The sequence below is a fragment of the Muscardinus avellanarius genome, assembly GCF_963383645.1.
Source record: "Muscardinus avellanarius genome assembly, chromosome: 12".
NCBI lineage: Eukaryota > Metazoa > Chordata > Mammalia > Rodentia > Gliridae > Muscardinus > Muscardinus avellanarius.
Window position 1 is genome coordinate 14603426 of NC_137798.1, and position 15878 is coordinate 14619303.

General features: G+C 41.7%; 1 protein-coding gene across 5 annotated transcripts in view; it reads left to right on the forward strand.

Annotated features, from left to right (window-relative positions):
* Positions 1–13711, forward strand: part of TMEM87A (transmembrane protein 87A) — a gene marked incomplete at both ends in the record, with an annotated part of 52304 nt that extends 38593 nt beyond the window's left edge. For 3 of the 5 annotated variants that reach the window (XM_080707982.1, XM_080707983.1, XM_080707984.1), the window contains 5 exons: positions 4549–4622; positions 4957–5018; positions 8869–8924; positions 10002–10032; positions 13670–13711. In XM_080707982.1, the coding sequence (XP_080564108.1) occupies positions 4549–4622; positions 4957–5018; positions 8869–8924; positions 10002–10032; positions 13670–13711 (265 nt within the window). The remainder of the gene's footprint in view (positions 1–4548; positions 4623–4956; positions 5019–8868; positions 8925–10001; positions 10033–13669) is intronic. The other 2 variants (XM_080707985.1, XM_080707981.1) reach the window with 1 other exon arrangement.
* Positions 13712–15878: the final 2167 nt, after the last annotated feature.

Below are 15878 nucleotides of genomic sequence, written 5' to 3' on the forward strand. Positions count from 1 at the left end.
AGGTGTCCAGTGTTTACTGGGCGCAGTTACATGCTGCCATGTGGCTGACCTTTACTTCCCAGTCCTTCTGGAGGTTGGGCCAGTGAGTTAATTTCTGTTCCTCCGTAGGTCAGAACTGACGGCATGGCTTACAGCCCCTATGTAGACCACACATTAGACTGCCTGATAGCCAGAGCCTCAGGGAGCCAAAGGTATTCTGTCAGGCAGCATGCTGGGCACAGACCAGACCCCTTTTTGAGTGTGGTTGATTTTTTACCATACAAGCTATGCCCTGGCCTTTGGTGGAGGCTTTCACACTTTTGTCTACACATAAGGCTATAGCATGTGTGTGACAGACACAGCAGTAACTGAATATGCCTGACATTTGGGGGAGTCTAAGTCATAGATTTAAAGAAACAGCTGATCTGTCTTCTAAAAGTATTACTTTTTTTTTTTTTTTTTCTGATTTGACTACTCATTTGCTCCCTTGATCTACCACTCTTTGTACTTATAAACTTGGGCAAAACTATGTAGCATAGAAATGAATTGATTTCTATATCTCCCCCCAAAATCTAGCTGTGCCCCTAATCAGACTTCACTGTTTTGCTAGGGGCTCCCATGTTGAGGAGTTCCAGAAATGCCTGTTCTTCGCCTGTCGGCCATTTTACTCACTCATATGTATATAGCCTTGAGTTCCTAGACCAGGACTGGGCCAAGGGACCCAAGCCTTTTTTTTCCCTCCATTTTTTTTGCTACTGGGGATGGAACCCAGGGGCATTCTACCTCTGAGCTATACATACCCCAGCCCTATTTTTTATCCTGTATTTTGAAACAGGATCTCACTGAGTTGCAAAGGGCCTCACTAAGGAGCTGAGGTAGGCTGCAAACCCAGATCCTCCCATCTCAGCCCTTCAAATGTTGGGATTATAAGCATGTGCACACGCCCAGCCCAAGCCTTCTTATCAGTACTTACTTTGATTAAACTGTAGGACTAATATTCCAGGTGACTGGAGATCAGACTTTGAGCTTCTTCAGACAAGCATGAATGAAACAGATTTATTTAGGACCTTTCAGTGTTGGGCGACCAGCGGGTGCTTCTATCAGTGCACATTTCCTGCTGCTTTAACGTGTACACAGTTAGGACCAGGACCTTGAGTCTTCTCTCTTTTTCCCTTCTTCTTGTCTCTTTTCTTACACGTCATTCCAACCTTTGCTCTGTTGTTCAGCATCATGTCCCCTGTTGAAGCCACGCCACGCTTGTGGCTGTAGCTTAGCTGGTGAGAATCCAAGCCGGACCCCGTGCCCTAGGCCCAGAGATGAGGCTGGAGCTGCAGACTGATCAGAATCCAAGTTTGGCTCACCATAAGAACTTCTCCCAGCACTTGCTTTTATAGAAAACAGCAACCAGGGGTTTGCATTGTACTTCTTTCTTATTATTTTGTATTTCCTGATACATCCAATGAGCCAACTACCCTGGAGCTGGATCCATCATTTCTAAATTCAGTTGGTCACTTTTAACTCCAGTAACGATAGCAGCACAACTGCAGTTCCATACCATGGGTGGCCCTGTGCCCATCCGGGATTCACAGGTTAGTTACCCCCACCCTCGTCTTTTCTTTTCTCAGACTACATGTTTCAGTGAGTCAGGTCAGGTTTTTTGCTGGTTTGCTTTTAGCAAATCTCATTTCAGATTCCAGCTACTGAGAGCTCATCAAATTGCACAGTCCAAGGAAACTGCCCCTGCAGTACTCTCACTTCTGACCCTAGCTGCAAGTCTGGCGATTTCTAACGTCACTCTCAGCTTTGGTCATTTGCTGGGAGTCACAGAACTCACTCACTGTTAAAGCACTGGGCTCCGTGTGGTTCATTACGAGGAAGGGTATAATTAAAGTCAGCCAGGGAAGAAACACAGGGCAGAGCTCAGGAGCAGCCTAAGGGGGCGTCAGTAACTCCAGAGAGGGCTGCTCAGCATTGCTGGCCTGCCACCCCTTTGGGAAGATACTCAGGGCCCTTTTGCTTCCATCAGCCTTCCTCTCACTCAGCCCCACTTGTACCTACAGCCCCTCACCCCATGGTTCAGTGCCTCCCACTTTGGATGTCTGTGCCTTAGAGTCGTAGATACCTTTCTTCCTTGTACAAAGTATTGCCAACCAGGGCGCTTATATAAATTTTTGGTGTCCAGGGTTCTGGGTTTTTGTTTGTTTGTTTGTTTGTTTTGTTTTTCCCCCCTTCAGTATTAGGCATTAAACTCAGGGGCATTCTACCTCCAACCTCTACCCCCAGCCTGTTTTTAAGTATTTTTGAAACAGGGTCTCACTAAGTTGTGGAGTGCCTCACTAATTAGCTGAAGCTGAGTACAAATTTGTGATCCTCTTGTCTCAGCCTCCCAAGTACTGGGTTACAAGCTTGCGACACCACACCCAGCTGATGTCCAGAGTGTTTAATAGCACTTGGTCAGATATTGTCCTCCTGAAAATTGAGCTCATACTTTTAGTAACATTGCAACTGACATGATGTGGCCAAAGCTCCTGTCATAAGTCACACTACTGAGCTGCTCAGTAGCCAGATCTCCCAGGCAAACAAAAACACTCCCTTAGGGAAGGTACCAGCACTACAGAAATTACGTCCCAGTAGTCGAGGGCAGTGGCCAGACCACCTTTAGTAACATGAGGTTACTGAGGTTAAGCTTACACCACATACACCTGGCATGTAGCATACAACAAGTGTGCTTAGAATTGCAGGGTTGAAAGGTGTGTGTAGGGGGAGCTGGGCGTGGGGCACGCTCCTCATCCCAGCACTCGGGAGGCTGACATTTGAGGAACTCAGTGTGCGGACAGCCTCAGCTATTGAGTGAGGCCTTGTTTCAAAATAAAGAATAAAGAATAGGGCTGGGGGTGTTGCTTGGAGGTCAGATGCCTCTGGGTTCCATCCCCAGTACTGTCCAAAAAAAATAAAAAAAGGTATGTGTATTTGTAATTTTTATTTTTCACTTTTTTTGGTTTTGTTTTTTCCCCTCTTTTTTTGTATTTGTAGTTTTCATAACATATTTTAGATTGTATTCTCATAAAAACCAGAAATAAATTGTATATGTAACAATAATGGGATAAGGTGGAGCTTTTTTCCTCTGCCCTTCTATATCTTTCATGGTATTTAATTTTTTTAATATATTTTTAATTTTTTAATTTTTTATGTTTTTGGTGGTACTGAGGTTCCTGGAAAACCCTCTTCCTCCGGGCTACACTCCCAGACCTATTTTATATTTTTATTTAGAAACAGGGTCTCTTAAGCCAGCGAGGCTAAGTTTCGAACCTGTGCGATCCTCCTGTCTCCACCTCCCAAGCACAGGGATTAAAAGTGTGCGCCACCATGCCTGGCTAGTAATCAAACATCTTAATGGAATAAAAAACTTGTTTAAGGCCGGGCTCTAATAAATGCAGCCTTTAAAATATTATATATGGCTTTCCCAAATATGTAGAAATACTGTTGACTTTTATATATTTCTCATAATCAACAACCCCTCATACATTATCTTGTTACTTCTAATGTCTAGATTTTCTCATCAGATTTTTGTCTAAAGTAATATATATAATGCTCCTTCCTTGACAATCTTCATGCTTGGTTTCTGACTCTTACATTATGAGGCATCTACCCCTCCCTGTTTGATGGAGTCAGTGAGAGCAGGCTTCCTCATTTTATTCTGACTTAAGGTGTTTAATCAAGTATCATCAGTTACAATATTTACAATAACATCTTGTTACCTTTTAACAAGTTACAAATGGTCTGTATTCCTAGCACATTAAGAGATTTTATTATGAAAGGGAGATTTAAAAACAGTAGAATGAAAATATTATCTAACAATAAAATGAAAAGTGTACAGTGAGTTCAAAGCTAAAGCTGTGGCAGCCACTTTGCCACGTTCCTTGGGAGATGGGAAGGAAGGCGTCTGAGGCAGTTCTTGTTTGGGCTTTTGTCTTTTTTTTTTTTTTTGGACTGGGGATCGAACCCACAACATGCCAGGCAAGCACTTTATCACTGAGCTACATTGCAGCCCTGGGCCTTCATCCTATGGGCTCCACACTTGGAAGTAGATTTTAACTTACATTAAGGTTAGGCCTCCCTTCTCTGAACTGTCAAGGTGAAGGCTGAGATCTTAAAGTAGATGAGAATTTACTTTTCTTGTAGACACATATCCTTATGAACGAGTCAGCAGTTATTGAAGCTTATTAAGTTTCCAGTTATTTTTCTGAGCACTCTGTAAGGGCTTTATTTTCACAAACAGCCCTGTGAGTGTTGGAGTAACTTACAGATGAGGAGACAGACGCGCAGAGAGCACCTTGCCTATGTGGTCGGCCTTCAGTGGCCTGCCGGCCTGCAGGCAGATACGATACCGCCTGCTTCTCCTTCGCCGACAAAGGCATTTCCGAGCTTTCGGAGGGGCAGTGACTTTGATTCTCCCCTTATAGGGTTCTGTGAGTGCATACAGTTGCAGTTGGGAAGCCCTGTGAAGCCCGGGCACTGGGTAGTTCTGTCGTTTCTCATTCTTTCTTTCTTCTGCCTTTGTCCTGTCAGGTTTGCCTTTTCGCCTTTGTCCGAGGAAGAGGAGGACGATGAACAAAAGGAACCTATGCTGAAAGAAAGCTTTGGTAGCCATAAAATCCACCCTTTGTGTTTGCTCTACATGCTTTTCCATATAAATAACAGTATTGTTTCTCAGTTTGTATGTAGAAAAAGGTAAAGAAAGTACGATAAGTTTTAATGATAAACAGTATATAATTCTACATTAGACATCTAGTTTACTTGCCAGAATAAAGCTGGAAACTTAACTTTGAACTTTCTAGCATTATTGTAAGGATGGAGAAACATCTGTTATATAATCCAAGAGTCTGTAAACTTAAAATACAGCTCCAAATTCATTTTTGTGGCTTCTTCCTGGTCTCTTGATAAAGTTAACAACCTGCATTTTCTTTTCTTTTACAGAAGGAATGAAAATGAGAAGTACCAAACAAGAACCAAATGGAAATACTAAAGTAACCAAAGCAGTAAGTTGGTCCCCTCTCCTCTCCGGTCTTTGCGCCATCTTCTAGCCCTTGGTGGAAATCAACACTTAGTCCATATGCCTGAATAATTTTTTAATAAGACTTGCTTTATCAAATTCTGTATTACATTTACATATCTTTCTTTTTTCTTTTTCATTTTCTTGGTACTGGGAATTGAACCTAAGGATATTCTGCCTCTGAGCTTTGATTTTTTTTAATCTGGTCTCGCTAAGCTGCTGTGAGGCTGGCCTTGAACCTTTGGTCCTCAAGTCTTAGCCTTTCAGGTATTGGGTTTACAAGATATGTGCACCACAATGCCCAGTTTATTACATTTACATTTCTTTTTCTTTTCTTTTTTTTTTTTTTTTTTTTTTGGTGGTACTGGAGGTGGCTTTCTACCTCCAGGCTGTCCTCTCAGACCTATTTTATATTTTTATTTGGAAACAGGGTCTCACTATGGTGCTGAGAGCCTCATTAAGTAGCTGAGGCTGGCTTTGAACCTGTGTGATCCTCCTGTTTCAGCCTCCCAAGCACGGGGGATTACAAGCCCCGCGTTACATTTACATTTCTTTTTTTTTTTTTTTTAATTTTATTTTATTGGTGCACTGTATTCATACATCATAGTGGGATACAAACTTTTGTAGACATACATGCACACATCGCCCAGTCAGCCCCCACCCGATCCCCACCCCATTCTCTCCCCATCCCTCCTTCCCATGTTTGGCTTAGTGGTTGACATCTAGTATTATAGCAATTTATCCAAAATTAAAAATGATAATCTCACATAACAGTTTCATTTGTCTGATACCAAGTGTTTGATGATTTAAAGATAGCATTTCAATATTTCTTTTTGCTTTCTTTCTTACTAGAGCATATTTTTTTCTGTTTTTTTAGGTGAAACTATCATATATTTATATATTTATTTTTCAGAAAAAAATCTATCCTAATATGGAATATGAATTCTAGATACCCAAAACGATCTTGAAAAAGAACAAAGCTAGCAGATATATATTTTCTGATTTCAAACCATATAAAGTTACAATAATTGAAACAGTGTAGTACTGTTCTAAAGGCAGATATATAGACCATTGGAGTTAAATACAAGCCTAGAGCTAAATTCTTCCCTATATTGTCAAGTTATTTTTGACAAGGTTTCCACGAACATTTGGTGGTGGAAATAATAATCTTTTAACTAAATATTGTTGAAAAATAATAATTACATGGAAAAGAATAAAATTGGACCTTTACCTAATCCCATATACAAGTATTAACTCAAAATAGATAAAAGACCTAAATATAAATCTTAAGACTATAAACTTTTAGGAGAAAATCTGGGTCATAAAACCTCACAACATTGAAATTGGCAGTGATTTCTTGGATATGATTTCAATGGCACAGGCAACAGAAGAATATACAAACTCCCTAAAAAATAAAAGAAAATATTGTATATCCAAAGACAATGTAAACAGAGTTAAAAGTTACTAATAGAATTGGATAAAATATTTCCAAATGCTATATCTGAAGGTATATTAATATTCCAACTAGAAATCCTAAAAATTAACAACAATAAAGGCAAACAATACAACTTAGAGATAGGTAAAAGACTAACATAAATAATGAATCTCCACAGATAACCAATCTTAGTTGTCTGTTGGATGGAAACTCTTGTTTCTCTGGTTCTGGTGAGTGTTACCTATTTCTTCTTTGTAGTTAATCTCTTTGAGTATTTTCTCTAGCGCTGGTTTTGAAGACATAAATTCCTTCAGTTTCTGTTTGTCATGGAAGCTTCTTATTTCTCCATCTAATTTGATAGAAAGTTTTGCTGGATAGGAAATTTTTGGCTGAAAGTTGTTTTCTTTCAGAGTTTGGAATATGTTACTCCAAGCCCTTCTGGCTCTCATGACTTGGTTTGGGAAGTCTGGAGTGATTCTAATTGGTTTGCCTCTGAATGTCAGTTGGCCCTTTGTTTTTGTTGCCTTTAAGATTCTCTGCTTGGCTTCCACATTGGTCATTTTGACAATTATATGGCGTGGTGATCCTCTTCTCCGATCCTGTCTAAAGGGAGTTCTATAAGTTTCCTGGATCTGTGTATCTACCTCTTGCTCTATATTTGGAAAATTTTCTGCTATTACTTCCTTGAAGAGATTGTTGATCCCTTTGGTATCACTTTCTTTTCCCTCCTCTATTCCAATTATTCTTAGGTTAGCTCTCTTAAGATGGGCCCATATTTCTTCAATGTCAGATTCCTGCTGTTGGATATCTTTTCCTAGATTAGAAACTATGCATTCATTTTTGGATTGCTCATCTTCTAAGAGCGAGATTCTGTTCTCCATGTGGTCTAATCGGTTGTTTGTGCTTTGAATTGAGGCCTTTACTTCATTAATTGCATCCTTTATCTCTTTTTGGCTCTCTCTGAGTTCTTTTCGAAGCACCTCTATTATTTCTACAGTTATTTTCCTGATTTGATCTTCTAGAAATCTCTGATTTTCTGTTTTATCAGGTTCTGATGTTGTGGGGTTGTGCACATTCATTACTCCAATGTTATTCCTCTTTCCCATGATTTCGGAGGTTTGTGCCTTCTCTGGGTTCTTCCCTTGGGTCACTGTGGCTTCACTTAAGGTGCTCTGGATCTCGAGTCTGTATTATCTCAGACCCCACTACTCCTTTACTGGGTTGTATCACAGAGTCTCTGACCCAGGGAGTCGATAGAGGCTGCTTTAAACTATGGGGGGTGCCAGGTTGCACATTCTCCTATGGTGTGATATCTCTGCCACCACCACTCCCTCACTGGGTCAAGTCCCAGGAGGCCCAATACTGCGATTTCTCCTCTGTGGCCCGCAATTTGACTCACTATTCTTGAGTACGCAGATGTAGCTGTACTGGACTCGGTGAATTCACTGCTGCTGCCGCCGCCGGTAGCAATATGGCGCCTCTGCCACGCCCTCGGCCATGAGGCTGGCGTATTTTTTCTTCTCTGGTTTTGATTTCCACTCTGAATCCCTGCAGCGTGTGCTGAGCTCAGCCACTGGGAGCTTTAAATGCTGTCTGCGCCGAAAGATCCCGCCTGGCTGTTCCTCAGCGGCTCACCTGGCTTGCTGTAGCCGTCCGTTGAGTTCGCCGCTGCCGCCGGCAGTATGGCGCTGCTGCCGCGTCCTCGGGCTCTTGTGTCTCCTCTGTGGCCCTGAGCTCTGTTCTCAGTCCGCTTTCTCTCTGGAGCCTGGTGGTTTTTTTTGTTTTTCTGGTGATGGTGTTTTCTGGCTATGAAAGGCGCTCTTTTTGTGGTAATCACATTTACATTTCTAAAAACAGCAAGAGAGTAGGTTTGAGTATTTGTTGCCTGGACTTGGGGCTAGGGGTAGTAGTCACATTTGCTATGTAAATATACTACTTAAGGGCTATAAAAGACTAAAGATAGGACAGCCTATGCATTGTTGACGTGTTTCAAAACAAAAATTAAAAAGGCCTGGAAGTGTCGCTCTAAGAGTAGAATGCCCCTGAATTCAATTTCCAGTGTCACAAAAATAAATAAATAAATACAAAGCAGGGTGCGTGGTTATGCTCGCTTATAATCCCAGCATTTGGGAGGCTGAGACAGGAGGATCGCGGTTCGCAGACAGACTCAGCAACTTAGTGAGACTCTTTGCAACTCAACTCAGTGAGACCCTGTTTCAAAATAAAGAATAAAAAATAGGGCTGGAGGTATAGGTTAGATATAGAAGGCTCCTGGGTTCCATCCCCAGTACCCTCCAAAAAAAAGTAAATACAAGATTACAAATCATAAGGTAGTTACATCTTTTCTGGAGATATATTATGTGGTGCATTTTAGTAACAATTGGTACTTTTATGTTCCCAGCAGGAAGACGATTTGAAGTGGGTAGAAGAGAATGTTCCTTCTTCTGTGACAGACGTGTAAGTGTTTGAATCATTACTAGGATAATCCTATTTCAAAGTTAATAACACTTTTGAGGAAGAGCTGAGATTCTGAGCTCAAGCATTCAAAGTTAGTAACACTTTCTTGGTACTTTTTTTTTATGTTGCTTGGATGTTTCATAGGTCATAGGTCTAAAATGCTGAGCATGTACATATAAATTCTTTTTCTTTTTTTCCCCCCCATTTTTTGGTGTGTAGGGTACTGCGCATCATGCACCCCCAGGGGTGTTCTTCCTTTGAACTGCGTCCTTAGCCCTTTTTATTTTGAACAAGGTCTCCCTAAGTTGTCCAGTCTCCCTGTGTTGCTGAGGAACCTGTGATCCTTTTGTCTCAGCCTCCCAAGTACTAGGATTGCAGGTGTGTGGCACCACACCAGGCCTTTTATTTTTATTACTTTAAATGAATGAGTTGAAGAGCATACTAATAAGAATATGAAATGGTGAGGAATAATTAGTAGATTAGGAATAATATATAAACCTAAATAATTGGGATTACTCATTCAGATGCCATTTCTGCTTTGGAAAATTTAGCTGTTGATCTTAAAAATCAGTGAAATAGCCGGGCGTGGTGGCGCACGCTTGTAATCCCAGCATTCTGGAGGCTGAGACAGGAGGATCACAGTTTGCAGACAGCCTCAGCTACTTGGTGAGGCCCTTTGCAACTCAGTGAGACCCTGTTTCAAAATGAAGAATAAAAAGAGGGCTGGGGGTGTAGCTCAGAAGTAGAATGCCCCTGGGTTCCAGCCCCAGCACCACACACATACAAAAAAAATTTAGTGAGACAGACTTAGTTTTTGAATCTTTCCCAGACTTGTAATGTCAGTGAAACATTGATCCTGGGATACTGCAGAGCATGTTTTGTTTTCTATGAGATTCAAATAGCTGATCTTGTTTATTTCTTTTTCCCTAAAAGGGCTGTAAATAAGTTGATAATCTTAGATAAATTGCAAAAAAAACCCTTATAATTGCATTCCTTATTTCACTGTCTTTCATGCACTATTTATGACTTTACATTGTTCAATTTAGTGTCTCTCTCTCTCTCTCTCTCTCTCTGCAGAGCACTTCCAGCCCTTCTGGATTCAGATGAGGTCAGTAAAAAAATCATATCATAAATTCTGTGGATATGGTGGCTTAGTGGGATGACATAAATCTTGCATTCAAGGAGATTCTATTTGACTCAGTAATAGATTGAAAACTTATGGTTGGTCTGGTTGAAAAGGAGAAGATTGGAGAACTAACAGCTTGAGGGCCCCTAGGGGGGCAAAAAGGAGGTGCGGCCGCCTCAGTCCCTGCCCCTGAGTGGTGGAGCTGGCCCTGTGCCACCGCTGCGCCTCCTCCTCACCATTGTTTTGGTATTTGTGCATTAGTGATAAAAATAGTAACAAAACACAGCACACCACGGCTTTTGGTGCTCAGAGTCGCCTTATACAGCAAGCCCTACCATACTGGCTGGCAGAGACCCCTGCGCTCCCTCTCCCCTGCGCTCCCTCTCCCCTGCGCTCCCTCTCCCCTGCGCTCCCTCTCCCCTGCGCTCCCTCTCCCCTGCGCTCCCTCTCCCCTGCGCTCCCTCTCCCCTGCGCTCCCTCTGTGCTCCCTCTCCTCTGCTATCCATGTCCTCTGGGCTTGTGCTCACACCTCCCAGCTGAGGGTTAGTTGCCTTTTTCCAACAGGAACACGTGTTCTTTTGCTCCCCCTGCTGTTTGTCTGTTGTGTTGCAGGTCTTTGGGAGAAGCAGAATGCTTCAAACTCTTGTTTTGTTCCCACTGGCCCCTGGGCGCTTAAAGTACAGGTTTCCTACTGTGTCCTCAGACAGAAGCCGGGTTTCTGGCAGCCTCCTGAAAGGTTGGGAGTGTTGGATTCACAGTCCAGCTCTTTTCTCCCAGGGAGAAGCTGGGATTGAGGGGTCCCCCTTGTTCTGCACTGAGCCAGCTGCGAGGCCCTGGCTAGGGCGCTGCCGGCAAGTGTGTGCCTGCCTGCCAGACCCGCCTTCCTTCTCAGTGACTTTCAGCCTGGTGCTCAGCTCAGAGCAAGACAGAAGCCAGTCCTTAGGCAGCTTGTAGAAGTCAGGGTATTGAAGGTAGGCTCCGGTGCTTCCCTTCCCTCTCCAGGGAAGAGTTAAAACCAGAGGTTTCCTCCAGACCAAGTAGCATATGATTATTGAGGAGTGTATTATGTCAAAAGGGAAACCTCGCCAGGCGTGGAGGCCCACGCCTGTGATCCCAGCCAGCATTCGGGAGGCTGAGACAGGAGGATCACAGTTCGCAGCCAGCCTCCGCTGCTTAGTGAGGCCCTTTGCCACTCAGTGAGACCCTGTTTCAAAATAAAGAATAAAAAGTAGGGCTGAGAGTGTAGCTCCGAGGTAGAATGCCCCTGGGTTCCATCTTCAGTACTGCAAACAAAAACAACAAAAAAAAGGAGACCCCAGTTTTTTTGTCTTAGGGCCGAGCACTACTCTGTGGTACAGAGGCCCTCAACTGGTTTTGGGATTTCTCACAAGAATTGTTCTGTGTATCATTCAGTCAGTTTGTGGAGGGAAGAGGACCCCAGGCTTCCCATTATGCTGACATCGCTTTCTCCAAGGCTTTTCTTTTATAAACTGAACAGGAACTTATATGAGCTAAAATATAGGACCAGGAGTCAATGGCATCAGACTTTCAACAGCAGCTTTGGAAACTAGAAGATGCTAGAACAATGCTTTTGAGTTCTGAGAAAAAATTATTTCTAATCTAAAATTCTATACCAAACTAAACCATCAATATGAGGATAAAATAAACATGTGTCAGTCACATCAGAATGGACATTCTTTCTGTGCTTGCTTCTTGGGAAGGTACTGGAAAATGTTCTTCACCAACATGAAGAAACCAAGAAAAAGACTTAGAATCCAGGAACTAAAGGAGCTAACAGAGGCAAAACAGAGTCTTAGTGTGACAGTGTAAGAAATTCTTCAGGTAACAGCTGGACAGCAGGCTTGGAGAGCAGGTAGAAGGAAAAAGGAAGACAAAGACGTGTAGGGAGTTTTATTTTCTTTGTGGTACAGGGGCTTGAACCCAGAGGTATGCTACCCCCTCAGCTCTACCCCCAGCACTTTTGTTTTGTGTTGTTTTGAGATTGGGTCTTCCCTGGTTGCTGAGAGTCTAAGTTGCTGAGGAGGCTAGTCTTCTTGTTTCAGCTTCCCAAATACTTAGGAAGAGTATTCCTAAAAACAAAACATCAACAACAAAAACTGTAGGTGCGGTAGTGCACGCTTGTAATCCCAGTACTTGGGAGGCTGAGACAGAAGGATCACAGGTTCAAGACCAGCTTCACCAAGTAGTGAGATTCTCAGCAACCTAGTGAGACCCTGTTTCAAAATAAAAATAAAGTAGGGGCAAGAGTGTGTGGGGGGTGTACCTTATAGGTAGAATGCCCCTGTGTTCAATTCCCAGTACCACCCAAAAAAAGGAAAAAAAGATGGACTATCTGATCTGAGTAATCATATTCAGAAAGATAAAGATCAAATAAAGCAAAGGGAAATTGAGAAAAATGTTATCAAATGCACAAGAAATGAAATCTGATGGTAATATGAAACATGATACTGTAAATAGTTTTATAATTAAATATAATTTATATGATTTTTTAAAGTTGTAGCAAAAGTACATCTGTTGTATGTATTACATACGGTGTTGTGGCTAAATTTTTGTCCATATCCTAAACTGGGCCTTCATATTAAATTTCTGAATTAGGGGAGATATAAATCCTTATTGAAGCCTAATAATATTTGTTCAATCATCTTAATTGACTCTGAAATACAAGTTTCCTTCTGAGTTGTGGTTTACTATTCAGAAGGCTAACTCTTACTATTCAGAAGGCTAACTCTTTTGATTCATTTGGTTTTGAGTGAGGCCTGGACATTTCTATGCTTCAAAGTCTTCAGTGATAATATATTCACTGCTCTGAATTTTTTTTTTTTCTTTTTTTGAGGGTCTAGGGATGGAACCCAGGGGCGTTCTACCTCTGAGCTACACCCCCTGCCCTATTTTTTATTCTTTATTTTGAAACCAGGTCTCACTGAGTTGCAGAGAGCCTCACTAAGTAGCTGAGGCTGTCCACGAACTGTGATCCTCTGGTCTCAGCCTCCCGGGATGCTGGGGTTACAAGCGTGCACCACCCTGCCTGGATGTGATTTTTTTTTTTTTTTAAGGTACTGGGGGTGGAACCCAGGGGCTTTTCTACCTCCAGGCTATACACCCAGACCTATTTTATACTTTATTTGGAAACAGGGTCTCACTAAGTTGCTGAGAGCCTCATTAAGCCAGCTGAGGCTGGCTTAGAACCTGTGCTATCCTCCCAAGTGCTGGGATTGCAAGCGTGCACCACCACACCCAGCTGCTCTAATTTTTTTTTTTTTTTTTTTTTTTTTTGCGCGATACTGGGGATGGAACCCAGGAACATTCTACCTCTGAGCTACACCCGCAGCCTTATTTTTTATTTTGAAACAAGTTCTCACTGTGTTTCAAAGGGCCTCACTAAGTAGGAGCTGTGGCTGTCTTCAAACCTCAATCTTCCTGTCTCAGTCTTTCAAATGCTGGGATAAGTGTGCACCACCACACCTGGCTGCTCTGAATTTTTAATGAAGATAAACTAGTACTTGTCAAAAATGTTTGGATAGTTTGCATAGAAGATATTTGGAGTATCTATCATGTTAAATTAATATACTTGAATAAACCTTTTTTTTTAACTCTTTAGGAACGGATGATCACACACTTTGAAAGGTCCAAAATGGAGTAATGAATGGGAAGATTTGCATCTGAAGATGGCTAGGATCAGGGAAGAGATTCTAGGACCAGGTTCTGTGTCGGTCTTCAACACTGCTCCATGGGATTAAAGGAAGCAGTGACATCAGATCTGTTCCCTGATTGTTGTGCATTGAAGCTGGCAAGATGTCAGAACAAGGAGGATATCTTACTGAAAAGTTCATAGGATGAGAAAAATCTATAAGCTTCTCTTCACAGCATTGATGCCCTTTTCCTCCCAAACTCTGACATGGATGTTTATGCAACTTATGTGTTGTTCCTGAACTTTCTATGTTTCAGTTATTTCATCCTTCAAACTAAAAGGTTTAACGTCTTCTAAAAGACTATGTCATCAACACCATAGTATGTAATCTCCAGGAGCAAACTGCCTGTAATTTTTACCTACTTAGGGAGTTGCATTGGTGATAGGGGAAATTGTTAATTACCTTTCGGTTTCCTGGAAAGTCAGGGTCACATCTCAGAAGTCGTTTTGAGTAAAAGGGCCCTTCTGAGTTAAAAGAGCCATGGTTCTATCAGTGATAAAAAGGAAAAAAGAAAAACAGTTACAATGAGATTCAGATCATTAAAAAAAAAAAGCAAAATCAAGTGCAATTTTGTTTACAAATGGTGTATATTAAAGATTTTTCTATTTCAGATGTACTTGAAAGAGAAATATTAGCTGAACTCTTTTGACATCTGCTATTGTGACACATCCCATTGCTGGCAATGTGGTGCACACTTCAAATCCTTTAACTACTGTCGTGTGAGCCTCCATGGGTGGCGTTGCAGAGTCTAGGCAATGCTCTGTTTGCCTTTATGGCGTTCTTTGGGGTTGTACAAGATGCCACGAGACGCCCCATCAAGGGCTGTGGTTGAGCGCACTGCTGGAGGGACTGCGATGCTTCAGAAAGGAAACAGGCTCTGCTGGCTTGACTTAAACAGTTGTTCTCGCATGTAGCGTGGAGGCCCTGGACTGCTGCTCATTCGTTAGGATGGACTGTTTTCGTATTTGGTGTTGGTTTAGAGACTGTTTTTAAGGGACATCACAAGGTGATGGGATTCACTTGAAGCACTATATTTCTGTTTTAATGGTTTTATCCAATTTTGCCTTCCCAATATTTTTGTTCTACACAAAAAGTTCATGCCACTTTTTAATATAAAAATTTTAACAAAAATAATATATTGTTCTTTTTTATTTGAAACTTAAACACTTTTCTACAAGGCCCTTTGTTATGGGAGTTTTTTTCATGGCTTTTATTCTAGATTGTCTTACTTTCTGTTGAAACTACCAACCATAATCACTCATATTATAGTGAAGGTGTTAAGATGTATTTAGCTCTGTACAGCTCTGTGCTGTGGTGACTTTTAAAAGCCACCTCGGCAGTGTCTGAGGAGCGATAGAAGAACTGACTGCTCGGTACAGCTTATTACCACAGGCTGGTGGCGCTGTGTGCCCTTGTTGCACACTGAAACCTAGTACATGGACTTACAGCTATAATACAGCAGGATGGTTGGTCAGATATGTTTAGGCTGATTTAATGTTGACTAAAGAGTGGGAGGGGGGCTTTGTATTAAACAGGATCCTCCGTAAACTGGGCGTGGTGGTGCACGCTTGTAATCCAGTACTTGGGAGGCTGAGACAGGAGGATCACAGGTTCAAAGCCAGCCTTGGCAATTTAGTGAAGCTCTTAGTAATCTAGTGAGACTTTGTTTCCAAATAAGAATAATCAGGCTGGGGATTGTAACTTGGAGGTAGAATGCCTCTCTGGGTTCAATTCCCAGTACCAAAAATAAACAAACAGTATATTATACAAATTTTTTAGCTCAGCCTAATAATTCTACTTAGGGCTTTCTATATTACTGGGATTGGATGTACTATATTGTTTCTTAGGGCAGGTTCAGAAGGAATTTATAATTCCTGTTACCTGTTTTACCTTTGAGTTTATATTTTTTTATGTTGGTCTTGGTCTTTGAGCCCGGAACTATAAGGTATTAGGTCTTTTCCAGCATAGCAGTTGGTATTCTAAAATTTCAAGGTGTTCACTTTCTGTGGTAAAAATCAACCATAAAACAAGATTTCTGCTATTTTTGGTTTTTAACTACTTGAAAGTATTCTTATATTTGATTATCAGAATAGCATTTGAGTAAAATGGGATAAGTAT